The 15,115-nt window shown below is 35.0% G+C and overlaps 1 protein-coding gene across 4 annotated transcripts in view; it reads right to left on the bottom strand.

Annotated features, from left to right (window-relative positions):
- LOC121317468 (dystrobrevin beta-like) overlaps positions 1-15,115 on the bottom strand; it is a 90,563-nt gene that overhangs the window by 42,297 nt on the left and 33,151 nt on the right. For all 4 annotated transcript variants that reach the window (XM_041253425.1, XM_041253424.1, XM_041253427.1 and 1 more), the window contains exon 10: positions 10,438-10,562. In XM_041253425.1, the coding sequence (XP_041109359.1) occupies positions 10,438-10,562 (125 nt within the window). The remainder of the gene's footprint in view (positions 1-10,437; positions 10,563-15,115) is intronic.

Below are 15,115 nucleotides of genomic sequence, written 5' to 3'. Positions count from 1 at the left end.
TAAAAAAACACAGAGCATATCAGCTAAGACCTTTATAATACACATTTCAAACAAGAGTTAAATGAAGAAAAGAAAACACATCCAACATCTTGAGGAACACGAAAACTAACTACATTCAGTTGTACACATTGATTTGGCACCATTTTGTTTTATTTAGAGCATGTTTGACAGCTAATGTTAAAATCAGCCAGAAACATCACTCATGTTTACAACAGCAAGCTATACAATGCACTCATAAAAATAGCTACACATATTTAGTATAAGTGCAAGTTCCCTTTTTATTTTACAAAGTTGATAATACTGCAGTTAAACCGGAACACAGGGCTGTTATGAACAATATCCTACAATATTACATTTATTCAACAATTTATTTTTCATACAAAACAAACAATTCAACCACATTCAATTCTTCAACGTTATATTCTCACTCAGACTTTCAACAACATGTGAAAACACAAACACTGGCTTAATGACTGCGAAAATGCAAAGTACAACTGCAAGGACATTTACCTTAAGTAAGATATTTGTTTTTTTCAAACATTTTATGAGATCATGCACCATAATTTAATCTTACATGAAAGTCAGATATTTTTGCATTGAAGTTATAAACCTAGGTATTCACTGGCAGGATTGTGTTAGACACATACACTCTCAGCAAAGATCACTGAAACAAGAACAGAGAACTTACTAACCTGCTTGAATTGAAAAGATGTCAATCTACAACAAAACTGTACCTCCAACCTTTTGAGCTCTGTGCCAAATGTCTCTCTGACGGTCTACATACAGAATGAGCATCTTAATGCACTACACTGCTGTTGTAGCTTAGGAAACAGAACAGTCACATGGCCACATAAAAAAATGCAGTCACATGCTATTTCAGCCAATACCATCTAAAACAGGATGCAAGCCATGCTCGATAGGACAGTAACAGACTCACCATCTATATAGGATGCACTGTATTAGCCTTTTAATTGTTTGTTTTGATCAACATAATTTATTTTACTCTGCACAATACTTTTATGTATATAACTCCTCAAAATTCACCTTATAAAGTATCCACACATTTACTGAAATAGTGTGATGCAGTTCTGCTGTTTTGCTCATTTGGCTCAGGGTGACAAAGGCAAGCAGGTTTGAGGAGTAAGCCTGTGTCCCTACAGGTACAGTACCTGAACACACTAGTGCAATAACTGAGCAAAGTGACACTGTACATGAGACAATGAGTAAACAGGCAGCTATTATCATTACCAACAATCGTGCAGTCATGTATACTACTATTGGAGAAAGAATGCTTTCAGAGCATAAACTAATCTGATAGAAAACTCCTTTGTGGATAGGGCTCCTTCTTGTAACACTAAGGCCATTAGGAAAGTAGTTGATCAACCTGCCCAACGTTTTCTTTCCACTGAGTAATCAATTCCTGATTTATAAAGCTAAACTTTATATTGGGAATTCAAATGTTAAAGGACCAAGATAAATATTGGTTAAAGTCAAATGATCTCCTCTTCACACTCACTGTCAAGCCAATTAAAAGAAATGCAATACAGAAATATGAGTACATAAACTGCCGCCGTGTTAGTCACAGCTAATATGTTTATCAAACCGAATGTAATGTTCTGAAACTTTCATCTTAAATTCTAATTTTAATACATCCTAATGTAATTTTCTGCCTCCCAATGTAATTCCCATTTATAGGCAACCTCATTAAAATTTTATTTCTTCACAGAATGGTAATGCGTTTTTTTACCCACCATAAAGCATTTTACTTTCAATGTAATTAATTATTTTCCTAACCAGAGCTAGCATTTACATCAATGCTAAATTGTGCACATTTTTAAGAGCAGGAAATTAAAAACACTAAAAAAAACATCTAACTGGACATCTTCCAGGCTTTTAGATTTGAATGCAATTATTATTATTATTTTTTTTTTTAATTAACAAATGATATTTAATTGGTTAAATTATTCACATCAAGTTTTTGCACTTCAATTCATTTTCAATTTATTCAGTTACATAATATCCCTTAATGTTAGAACTGAGTCTAATAGCAAAATGCTGAAATTATAAAAGCTTCTCTTCAAATTAATCAGGAAGAGAATGCCGCTTCTTTGAAAATGGCTGCCTGTACATCATGGATGATTCGAGATCAGGCAGTCCTCTCATAATTACATTGATCTCTGAAATTGTTGATGAAATAGCATCCAATATTTTAAAAAGCATTTGTATTAAGTAAGAGCGTGTCTGCCAGTGAAATAGAATTCATAATAATAACAAAAATCCCCATTAAATTGTTTTAACTTATAAACCTACATGTTATAACTCACTAGACTACATTATTGCCTCGTACATGGCACTATCTTTATAAAACCTACTTAAAATATTCCTGTTTGTCTTTGCAATAATTACTTTGTTAATTGCTTGCAAACGTTACTATCACTTTGAAATGGGTGCTTTAACATCCGTTAAAATTCTTGTTTCCAAAAGCATGAAATATGTTTGCCACAGTTTAATGGGCACTGAATGGACCTGAACAGTGCGCTACTCTACCATCCACTGAACTGTGGTTCATAAGATACTCTATTTGTTTATAATTAAATTGGAGATTAGTGCACGCTTAATGACAAAAGAGTGACTAAAATTACAGATGTGGCACCACAGCAAACCTAGTTGTCTCAATATCAACCATATGGGATGTGTCTGGGGTGATGCTTCATTGTGCCAAATAAATACTAAAGTTAATTGCATCCATAACTTCTAAACACTTAACCATACAGTCCTCCGCTCTGGCCAAAGGTTTTACATCACCCTAGAGAATGAACCAATTTTACTGCATAAAGTCAAATGAAACCATGCTGAATAATGTTATGCTAACATATTGAATTATATACCACTTTGTAGTTTTCCATATGCTCAATGAAAAGCTGACAAAAATGGAAAAAATATGACACTGAGAAATCTAACATGAAATACTGTACTATTATGGCTTCCTGTAGACTTTTGCGATTTTGTAGTTTCTTTGCCTAAATTATGTTCATAATGTTTTTAATTACGTCTCAATCCTAAAACTCTAGGTGAAGCAATATTGTTGGGTAGAGCTGTATCCCCCCCAACATAAGCCACAGCTGGATTTTATTGGAATGTTTTACAGGACCAGGGAATCATCCAGGATTGCATCAATGGGATTGCTCAGTGGTGTAAAATGTTCTAAAACATTCCACAGTAGTTTATCCCGGCAGAACATACAGTACGTTGGTCACCCTTTCAGTCAAGTAGACATTTCACCAAATGCCTTCTTCTGTAACAAAAAATCTGAAAAGCAAAAATATGTTGGCATCTGAAGTTTCCAATCACTCTTCGATTCACTCTACCTTCTGGGCTATACTTGGAGTAGTATGGCTGTACAACCACAAACTTTTCATCTCCAGATGTTTGTGTTTATGTTTCATCAGTAGCTATTAAATGTAACTTTACAAAAAGACAGTATTGGGCCCTGCAACTACAGGACTCACCTGTCCCTTGTTGACCTTTGTTTAGTATTTATAGCCATCTCCTCCCCATGATATGGTATCTATCAAAGAACATCTACTGCAGAAAAATAAAAATCTCAATCTCTTAGAGGGACTTAACCTGGAAGACAACATCAGCATTTAACTATTTCACCTGAAAAACTACAGTACAAACTATAGTGTGCGATAGGGTACTGGAACTGACAGTGTTCAGTGGAACATTAGTGGCATTTTCTGCTCCGATTGTAACCTGAGATTAAAACCAGTGTTCGGTTGTCTCTTCCTGACCAGAATTTCAAAATGAAAACTTTAGCAAATGTTCTGTTCATACTGTATGTATGTCTCATTCATCTTGTCGACTACATGTTGATAGCAGATGGTTTGAGACAGATGGTCTCCTCTACGGAATTAGTAAGGCATCAGGAGGCTATAAAATAGTGGACACGTGTTCAGTCATTACAATGTTCACATCTACAGTATTATTAGTTGCATTAATATATGAAACAGGACTTATGAGAAAATAGATGCTGTCATGTATCATTCCATATATAATATATACACACACATACATACATATATACACACAGTGCTCACCCTTTATAATGCTATAGTGCAGAGCCATAGTTACATATCTTTCTCAAGGGAGCACGTGTTTGAATCAAAACACTGGAGATATTTATAGGTTTTTGACGGCATGACAACTACTTGTTATTGTTTATATTCAAATCCATAATTTATTCTTACATGATGTAATGGTGTTCTATATATTATTACATCATTTTTACTTCTATGTTTAAATCTGTATTAATTCTAATTAACTTTATTTTATATAAACTTATATTTATATTATCATGCAATGCTGGCTCTGAGGAACAGCCTTGATTTCACCTCCGCTGCGCATCAGCATGCACAACATTTAATGAATTTTGTTTATTTACTGTGGCACTGTCTAATTTTAGGTGTTCTAACTCTTATGAAAATAATTTACAGGTTACCTATAGAATTCTACAGAAGACTTATAGGCTATTGTATTGAACCTATAGGTTTTTTATAGAGAATTGGGGCATTTGGCCTATAGGTCTATAGAAACCTATATGTTATTATCATACGTGAATTCTACACACTTTACCCATTTATGTCAAGTAAATGATGGTAAATGTCCTTGATGGTAAAATGCTGTACTATTTCTTATTTATTTCTAATTAATTAAAGGTGGTTCTGAATTATTTTATAGAAAGTTGTTCCAGTCTCTCCAACATATTTTATTTCATCACAATGTTACAATGTTTATTCCTTAAACAACATTGCTATTTTAAAGTAGGTATTAGTTTTTAGTGGATATGTGTTGTTCTTATGTTTAATTATATTTTTACTTTTGTCCATGTATTTACACATTTTACATGTACTAGTGCAAATATTTGTAGAACCAATTCCGTCAATTATTCTTTTATGTTTACTGTGAACTAAAATATCACCTACATTAGATTCTCTTGTGAATACAACTGGGGCCTTAAGAAAATCTTTTTTCAATTTTTCTGAATTATGTAATTATTTTTCTGAATTATATCATTAAGTCTGGGTTGGAACGGCAACTTCAAGTATTTCATATCTAGACCTTAAATTAGAAATAAAAATACTAATGTTTCTGTTTTGAATAGAGATGCAAAATACAAGCATCATCACTGACCCTATTGTAGCAGGTGTCTGGTAGAGGCTTGCTAAAGGAATGCTCAGGAGAAGGTTACAGGTCTGTGCTGGACAGAAATGCCAGTTTATAGACAGCACCATTGCAACTGACATCACATCCAATTTAAAAAACAAAAAGCCCATAGAGCTCTTCTGGTCTATTAAGCTGACCTTCAGGTGTAATGGGCGAAAAAAAAAAAAATCAAAGCCCTACATTTTAAATCCAAATACTGTATGCAAGAAAATGAGCTCAGTGATGTAAATATTAGATAACTGCAAATCACATTTAAGAAGATGTACGTAGCTTTGCTGAATTTTATTAGACTCCATTTTTTTTATCCAGGTTGACAACACATTATACATTACTCCAGACACTTTCTAATTACTATTTTCTCTCGCAACACCTATACTTGTAAACAGTTGTATCCCGATTTAAAAAAGTCACTCTGTCTACCAGTACCTCCCTTATTGCTTTTTGTTCAGGTCTTAAATTATTATAGGCTTCCAGGCCCATAGGGCTGGGAAGCATATTGTTATTGCTGTGTTTTATTATTATTATTATTATTATTATTATTATTATTATTATTATTATTATTATTATTATATGTCTTTAAAGGGTGTTAAAGGGAAGTTGCTGCAATAAAAAACATGGCCGCCACATTGGATGACATCATCAACAAAAAAAACTGGCTTACAAAAACTTTATCTCTGAAACCGCTAGTCCGATTGAACCAAAAATTGGCACACATGATCCTAGTGTGATTGTCTTTAAACCTTGCTCAAGGGAAGCTGCTACAATAAAAAACATGACGCCACGTTGGATGATGTCATCAACTTACAAAACTGGCTAATAACTCCTTGTAGAGTGCAGATAGGGCCATGGTTTCTATGGAACACATATAGTAACCCATGTATGCTATATAAAAAAAAAAAAAAAAGGAATTGCCCGTACAAGGTACATGTATAATAAATTACAAATAAGCTTCACTTTGCAATACATCGTTTGTTTAATAAAAGTAATCTGTTCACATGAAATTATAATCTCCATTATATACTATTACACAAGGTGAAGACAATCAGCGCTTCCTCACATTACAGGTGCTTGTGCAACCTGCTCCAGTCTACCATATACTGGCAGTGGAAGAGTCACCAGAGTGAGCTCCTTCAACATTTGAGTCAGAAAGAAGCAGTTGTACTAGGAGGCGAAATGACAGCAGACAGCCCTGGTCACTGCGCCAAGTATGGCTCCTACATCGTCATGGAGCTTCAGACCAATCGAGTAACAGATAGACAACTTGTGCAGGTCAATACAGAAAATATGACATTTCATTACTAAATCAACACTGCCCCTTGTTTGTATCACACAAAGATGCACTTTATTTTAAAGCCATGTGCATTGTTTTGTTTTTTTCAGAACAACGAAGCAGGCAGCGGCACCGGAACGGAGAAAGAAAGAGGGCATGACCAGAAGTCTGGCATTTCTGGAGGAGTCCGGTCTAAAAATGCATGCAGTCGTAATAGACAGCCACCCCCAGATACAGGCATACTTGAGATAAGAGAAACCATCAGTGAAGCACTACTGTGACATTTGGCATGTTGCTAAAGCTACATCCACATAATTAAACATGTAGTAATGTAGTAATACTACACGTAGATGTTTATCATATTTGTTTTTTTTTTTTTTTAATTAAAAAAAAATAACAGTGCCATTTTTTAATTTCTAGGTGTTACAAAGAAGCTGGAAGCTTCTTAAAGGACTGGCGTAAAATGGTGGTTAACCATCTTTACTGGTCTGCAGCAACATCACAGAGTGGTAAGGAGGCTGAGGCCAAGTGGAAATCAGTGGCCAACCACGTTCAAAATGTCCATGACCATGAGGATAAGGCTTTCCCACACTGCTTTCACCCCCCCACTTCGGAGAAGGAGAACAAAGACAGCATTTGCAGCCAAGTTAGTAACCATGGGTAGCTGATTAAGCTTACATAATGCAGATGAGTCTTTAAAGGTTTAACTGCAACAAAAAAAGGAAACTGCCTTAATTCACCTTTGCACTTACACTATTTACTTTATTATCACTTTTATAATATGGCGGGGTGGCTATGGTAATATGCTTTACAATCATTACACCAACAAGTTACAGATTTGTTTATTGACAGATACTACACTGATTCAATTGTGAGCTATTCTTTTCTGAGCCAAAAAATAAAAATCATATGGCGCTGCAGACCTACAGAGTAGTTTGTGAATAGTTAAAAATCAATATATTAACTGATAGTTGAAATATTTCCAGATCTGTCACTCTACACAACAGTGAACACAACATTCCTGACCATATATATTTTAGGCTACTTCTAGCAGCTCTGCATTTCAATGCATTTCAATTTGTCCATGCAGACTGGTTTACATAGGTCAGAGCCTTAAAAATAAGGGTCTCTGAACATAAAGCAACAATTAGGAAACAAAATCTTGAATTTGCAATAGCCAAACACTATAAAAAAAAAAATCTGGTCACGGATCATCTCCACACTCATTACGATTTGTGGGGGTGGAGAAAGTAACTCTACCAGCTCGAGGTGAGAATTTGATACTTGTGTTACTACGGAGAGAAGCATACTGAATATTTTGAAATCTCTGCTTTAAGTCAGATATGTCAACTACATTATGCTGAAGTATTTTCAGTGTTGACAGTTTCTATTGTATTTGTGGTATACTGTTGATTAAATAATATGAACGAGCTTATTTAATATAATAAATAAAGATATTATATATAAATATTGGTCTTGTTAAAATACATTACCCTGAAATTTGACCTTTGACCTTTTTTTTGGTCTCAGAATGCATATAAAATGACCCAATCTTAATTGTTAGTAATTTACTTTACACATCTTAAATAACACTGTGTAACACAATTTTTGTTCCTGGGTAGTAAGTGTTATTTCCTAATTGCTTATGCCTCAAAAGTATAGAAAATGGCTATTATTCCCCACAAACTTTGCTTTTGTGACCAGGACAGTGATATTTCAAAATATCACTATTTCCAATGAGGAAAACGGGCAAATGTGTGTCTTTTCGTTCACATAAAGTCAGAAAAAAAACAACATATGAATCCAAATTAACACGTATTTATACTAAAGTAATACAAAAATGACTACAAAAGATTTAGAAGTGAGTAGTTTTTCGAGATTTACGATTATACTGTATTTACAGTATCTTTTGTAGTCATTTTTGTATTACTTTAGTATAAATACATGTTAATTTGGATTCATATGTTGTTTTTGTTGTTTTTTTATATATATATATATATATAGATATATATATATATATATATATATATATATATATATATATATATATATATATATATAGACACACACACACACACATGGCAGGCAGCTGGGGCAACCTTGACACCTACCCACAAGTTTGACCCAATTGTTTCTTCTAACTTAGCTTGTGTTTTTGATACAAGTTAGAAGAAATAATTGGGGCACCTTGACCCCCATCAGTTTTACTGTTGGGCCTATTTGCTTTGTGCTGGGGAAGGCTGCCCCAATGGTTTCTTGAAACTTGGCTTGTGTTTCTGATATCCCCACTTTAAATGGCTGGGCCCCTTTGTCAATTTGCCAATTTCCAATGAGTTTTAGTTTCAGATTAACAGAGCTAACAGAGTCTCCTCTACCCACTTGTCTCACTTTTCTTCCCTGTTTGTTTGCCAGTTTAATTACTTCCCTAATGTGTCACTTCCACTTACTGTACTGTCTTCTTATGTTTGGATAATTTTCTTGGGCCTCCTGAATTACCATGACATTTGAAATGTAATTCTCTCTGTTTACATGGTTTGGCTGCTATTAGATGCAAATTGCCTCAAAAGTCTTCTCCAAAGCATTAAAAGGAAAAAATGGCAACACAGCGCTACAAATTATATATATATATTTGGGTAAATGGACAATAGATATCCTGCCCCTTTCTTGGATGAAATTCCAAGAAAAAAAAAAAGAGATTTGTATTTATTAAGTGAACAGTCAGAGTAGGGTTAAACACAAATCATAAAGTTTTAAATGGGCCGGAGAACATAACTGACTACTTTCCACTTCAACCAAATGAAGGTATTAAAGGCATTAAGCTTTGAGAAATGGCATTGTAACCATCCAGAACAATTTAATCAATTTTCACAGCGGTCACATGGAGTCCATTCTGGTTGCCCATGGTGGGCCTACACCTGTATGAAAGTGTTACACTTAAGTTTCAAATAATTTGCTTCTAACCCTGTTCATATGTATGTAGAGGTGGTAGACTTTGTACTATAATTTTGTGGTATTTGTACAGCACTTACAACAATTCTGCAAGGAAACGTTCTGCAAGGAAACGTTTCAAGATGTTTCAGCAATTCTGTACTGGTTCCAATATACTGTCTATTTCTTACTTAAACTGTGTTAAATATTACAGATGAAAAAAACAATCTGCATTTGTAATCTTTAAGAACTTTTTGACTGCTGTCACTTGTTTGTTTGTTTATTTATTTATTTCCAGATTTTATCTTGTATTGTATCTCTTTCTAGTTAGTTGTTTACTGTATCTAAATATAAGCAAATATATATAAAAAAATACATCTACAGATAAACCAAAGGTCTATAACAATGTTCTGAGTAATCTTTATGTAAATACAGTACAGTGCACATTAATTAATGGAAATACTGCATTTCCACTGGCTTAACATCAAACAAGATTCTAACTGGTTCTAACAAAACAGAGTCTAACTGGTTGTGGCGTTCTACAGCTATGGCCAAAAGTTTTGCATCACTCTACAGAATTAACTAATTTTGCTTCCTAAAGTCGAATTAACCTTCTGAATAATGTTACGTTAACATACGGAATTACATACCGCTTTGTAATTTTCAATATACTTTATGAAAAACTGACAAATTGTAAAATGTGACATTTTGAAGCCTAACATGAAATACTGTACTACTATTATGGCTTACTATTACTGTACTACTATTATGGTTAGACTTTTGCAATATCACTTTGTAGTTTCTTTGATTACATGTTAAATAAAAGATCTATATATAGTTTTTTTTTTTTTTTTTTTTTTAAAACCATGTCTCAATCCTAAAACACTTTTGACCCTAGTTGTACAAGATCTGTGTGAGAAATGTTTCTTGACAACAAAGCATATTTTATGTAAACTCAAAATCGTGGTACTGCATATGTTCTAGGATACATATTAAAACATTCCATTACTTACACTATGTGTGCTAAGTCAAGGGGTTTTTCTGGCTGTTCAGGGAACATAGGATGAGAGGGTTCTCTGCTTGGAACACATCCAAGAGACTTGCTTATCGCATGGCTCAGCTTCTTTGCAGGTGATTTCTGTGAAAGAAATGAGAAGTAGGCATTGAAACTCAAGTTTTGTGACTCCTTTATTGAAAGTTACAGTAAACTAAAAAATTAACAAAATACATTTAACTATTTTTTTTAATGCAACAAAATTACGTATTTCTTAAATTAGAAAAAAAAAAAAGCTCTTCGTGGGACCACAAGTACGTTTTTGCTCAGTTCAATATAATATCCTGCACTATTTTTAAATCAGCTTTTGCTCTCATTCTCTCCCATAAGAAACTACTCAAGTAGCCATCCGTCCCTTGACTTCTGTTACACTGACCGTCAATCAACATTCCATATTTCACAAATTAAAAGTACTTCATGGAGATCACTGTCTCTAAGTTCTGAGGCCACGATACCACTCAATGTGGTATTCTGTGGTACCCCGCTTGTGCACGACTACAAATCGAGGTACTTGGGAGTCCCCCTTGATCATACCCTCAACTACCGCCAGTATCTCGAATATTCCAGCAACAAGACCAAATCCATGGTCAACATAATCCACATTATAAAAACAATATGTTAATACTGAAATCAAATATTATAAAATACATCTTTGAAACCTATACTTTTATAAAATGCATATTATAAAATGAAAGGAATCATTATCGGTCAAGCTTTGTATTATATATATATATATATATATATATATATATATATATATATATATATATATATATATATACATATACATATGTGTGTGTGTGTGTGTGTGTGTGTGTGTGTGTGTGTGTGTGTGTGTGTGTGTGTGTGTGTGTGTGTGTGTGTGTGTGCTAATAACTCCCCCTGCCTTAAGGCAAGAGAGTGCATGGTGATGTATTACTTTTTTTTCTAATGTAGTAATTCAGCCTTTAGGTCAGTCAGAGAAAGCTTGACAACCTTGGTAACAGATTGATGGCTCGGTTCATTCTTTCCTGCAGCTCTAGCACTCATCTTTGTGAAACTTTCCAGGGAGTAAATTGGCTGCCCTTTAAGGCTATACACAAAGTAAATTAAATTATCTTAAAATTATTTTTAAAAGTCACCTACTACCCTCTACAGAAACACCAAGAATACATATAGTAAATAATGTGCCTTTTATTAGATGTGTATGTAAATACTCACAGCATCATAACTATTTACACAAATAAGAGCTTATCTAAACAGCAATTAATAAAACAATAATAATATGCAGTTAATGAATACTCTAAATATTTCCCAACCCTGTATACAATACAGTGGATATTGTAACTAGCCCAATGTCATGCACACCAAACCAGAAAATCCTAGCAAAAGAACTAGAGATAGAACCCAGACCACCTGAGAAGCTAAAATTTATATAGGCCAGGTTTTCCTAAAAAAACAAAACCAGTCAATTGTAAGAATGAATATTACACTAAGTGTAATAATTTAGTACAATGCTTCAAAAATATAAGTTTAAAAAAAATGCAACCATACTGCAGTTTGAAAGAAAACCTGCCTTTTGTCAAAGGTCAACAAGGGCAACAAATCCCTCAATGCTGCTGGATCAAAAATAATATTCTGAACTAAAACAAAACCACAGTTCTAATGTAATTCTCGAAGGGAGGTAAGATGTGGAGGGGGGTGGGGAGGTGGTAGATCCTGGCGAGAAGGGAAGAGCACTGTGTCTGGAATCATTATCTGTACCAAAGCACAACACTCAAAGGGAAGGCAGCATTTGAACTTGATTCTTCAGACTAGAGGAAGTGATTTCAAGATGTAATTCTGTGCGGCCATCAAACAGTGCTTCTGCAGTGCACAGGTACACTCCTGTGGTGCCTATGGGTTTAATGTCCTTTTTAATAAGGTTGATATATGATCTCAAACGTAGTGGAATGTTTCAGATGAGGCTCCAATCCTCATGACACTTACAATGCAGCACATTTAAGAATGCTGTCAAGCAAGTGCTTTAGCTCAAGGAATTTGTTGAAAAGTCTGTTTTCCCAAGACGTGCTGGACGAGAGCCTTGGTTCAAGGTCAAGCAAGTGTCTCACCTCCTTGGCAGAAAAATAATTAGTGCTGCTCCCTCAGGACCTTGGCTCGGGACAACAAAATAATTACATTTACTTCAACATGTTGGAAGTATTGGAAGCTTATCTGTAGCGTACGTGTATTCAAAGCAAAAATAAAAGGTGCTTGTCCTGATAATTACAGTCATGGAGCCACACTGTCACGGTTTATTTTATTTTACAGATATATCAGTTCAGTTGTATTTCATGAGGTGCTAAATTTAACGTTTTAAACCGTCACTATCACAGTCAGCTATGTATTTTTTCTTCCTGTATCTGTTATTCTGTTTAGTGAGTCTCATAATTTGCCCAGTCAGATCCAAAAACTTACAAGCAGAAGTAGTAATAGAAAAATGCAGTGATTGGGACACTACTTTAACCATAATAAGTGTGAATTACTTTAAAAGGCCCAGAGCAGTCGGGTTAATGTAAAAGTCAAACAACCTCAGTTTCACAGTCATACCGCCCAAAGAATTTGAGCTTAATTAAAAAAATATATATATATGACATTCATGACCAGCCTAACAATGTGAGTCAAGACAACCGTTAAGAAAGGAAGCAGTCAACTACACAATTACTAAATAGCAGACTGAAATGAGAAAGTAGTACAGCCAAGGCTCACATATTTGTTTTTAAAACACATTGTTATGTTGAATATGGACGAAAAAAAAAATAGGCCTACACCGTCCGTTTTTACCATATAAGCCAATGCTGCATACCACCAGAATCAATTTGAAAAAAATAAATTTTATTTTCTGTTTTGCTATCTGAGCTATAAAGCTTAATGATGATGTACAGTATATACAGTAGTTGTTGTCAAAAGAGGTACACAGAATGAAACCAACAAACTTCTATCAGGCTATGAAAGAAAATGTAAATAGCTGGGAGTACAACACTTTACAGTAATATCATACCCGAGAAGATTCAAAAGTACTGCATGTATACTTTTTGTTTTCATTTGCAACATTCAACCACTGGGAGGCAAAACATATTCTGATATGTTGGGCATCCTTACATAATAACAATTTGGCATCAAGAGATTCTATATAAGTATTCCAGAAAGAAATGCATAGTCACTAGTAACTGATGTACAAGCTGTCAATAGATACAGCGTGTTTGAGTAAAAGATGGTCAGGCAATATTTGTTATTAAATTCTTTGAACAGATCCCATCTACCTACCTACCTGGGAAGGGGGCGTCTCTGGTTACGTGTTTTTTTGTCTTTGATACACTACTGTATGTATTTTATACAGCTTTTTAATGCTACTTTATTATGGTGTTTTGTAAAACATGATACATATCCCATCCCTCTGTTACAATACAGTGCCTATAGAAAGTCTACACCCCCTTGAACCTTTTTCACATTTTGTTGTGTCAGTGCCTCAGAGTTTCATGCATTTTAATGAGGATTTTTTTCCACTTATCTACACACCATACTCTACACTGTTAAGAGGAAAAAAGTTTTTACTGAGAAAAAAAATTATATATTAAAAATGCAAAGCTGAAAGATCAGAATTGGATAAGTTTCCACCCCCCTGTGTTAACACTTGGTGGAAGCACCTTTGGCAGCAATTACAGCTGTGAGTCTGTTGGGATAGGTCTCTACCAACTTTGCAAACCTAGATTTGGCAATATTTGACCATTCTTCTTTACAAAACTGTTCAAGCTCTGTCAAGTTTCTTTGGGAGCGTTGATGGACAGCAATCTTCAAGTCATGACACAAATTTTTGATTGGATTCGGGGCTCTGACTGGGTCACAAGGACATTATCTTTTTATTCTGTAGCCACTCCAGTGCAGCTTTGGCTGTGTGCTTTGGGCCGTTGTCATTCTGAAAGGTGAACTTCCGTCCCAGTTTCAGCTTTCTTGCAGAGGACAGCAGGTTTTCTTCAAGGACTTCTCTGTACTTTGCTCCATTCATTTTCCCTTCTACCTGACAAGTGCCCCAATCCCTGCCGATGAGAAACATCCCCATAACGTGATGCTGCCACCACCATGCTTCACATTGGGGATGGTGTTCTTTCAGTGATGTGGTTTGTTGGGTTTGCGCCAAACATAATGCTTTGCATTTAGGCCAAAAAAGTCACATTTTAGTTTTGTCAGACCACAAAACTTTTTGCCACATGGCTACAGAATCTCCTGAGTGTTTTTCTGCATACTTCAAACGGGATTCAAGGTGGGCTTTCTTGAGTAATGGCTTCCTTCTTGCCATCCTACCATACAGGCCAGATTTGTGGAGTGCTTGGGATATTGTTGTCACATGCACAGTCTTGGCCATAAAAGCCTGTAGCTCTTGCAAAGTTGCCATTGAACTTTTGGTAGCCTCTCTGATCAGTCTCCTTCTTGCTCGGTCATCCAGTTTGGAGGAACGGCCTGATCTATGCAGGGTCTTGGTGGTGCCATACACCTTCCACTTCTTAATAATCGTCTTCACCATGCGCCAAGGGATATTCAAGGCCTTTGATATTTTTTTATACCCATTTCCTGATCTGTACCTTTCAACAACTTTGAAAGCGCCTTGGTGCTCATGGTTG

This window comes from Polyodon spathula, chromosome 6 (genome assembly GCF_017654505.1).
Source record: "Polyodon spathula isolate WHYD16114869_AA chromosome 6, ASM1765450v1, whole genome shotgun sequence".
In the NCBI taxonomy this organism is placed as follows: domain Eukaryota; kingdom Metazoa; phylum Chordata; class Actinopteri; order Acipenseriformes; family Polyodontidae; genus Polyodon; species Polyodon spathula.
The sequence above is the reverse complement of the archived record's forward strand: the minus strand, read 5'-3'. Positions and strand labels throughout refer to the sequence as shown.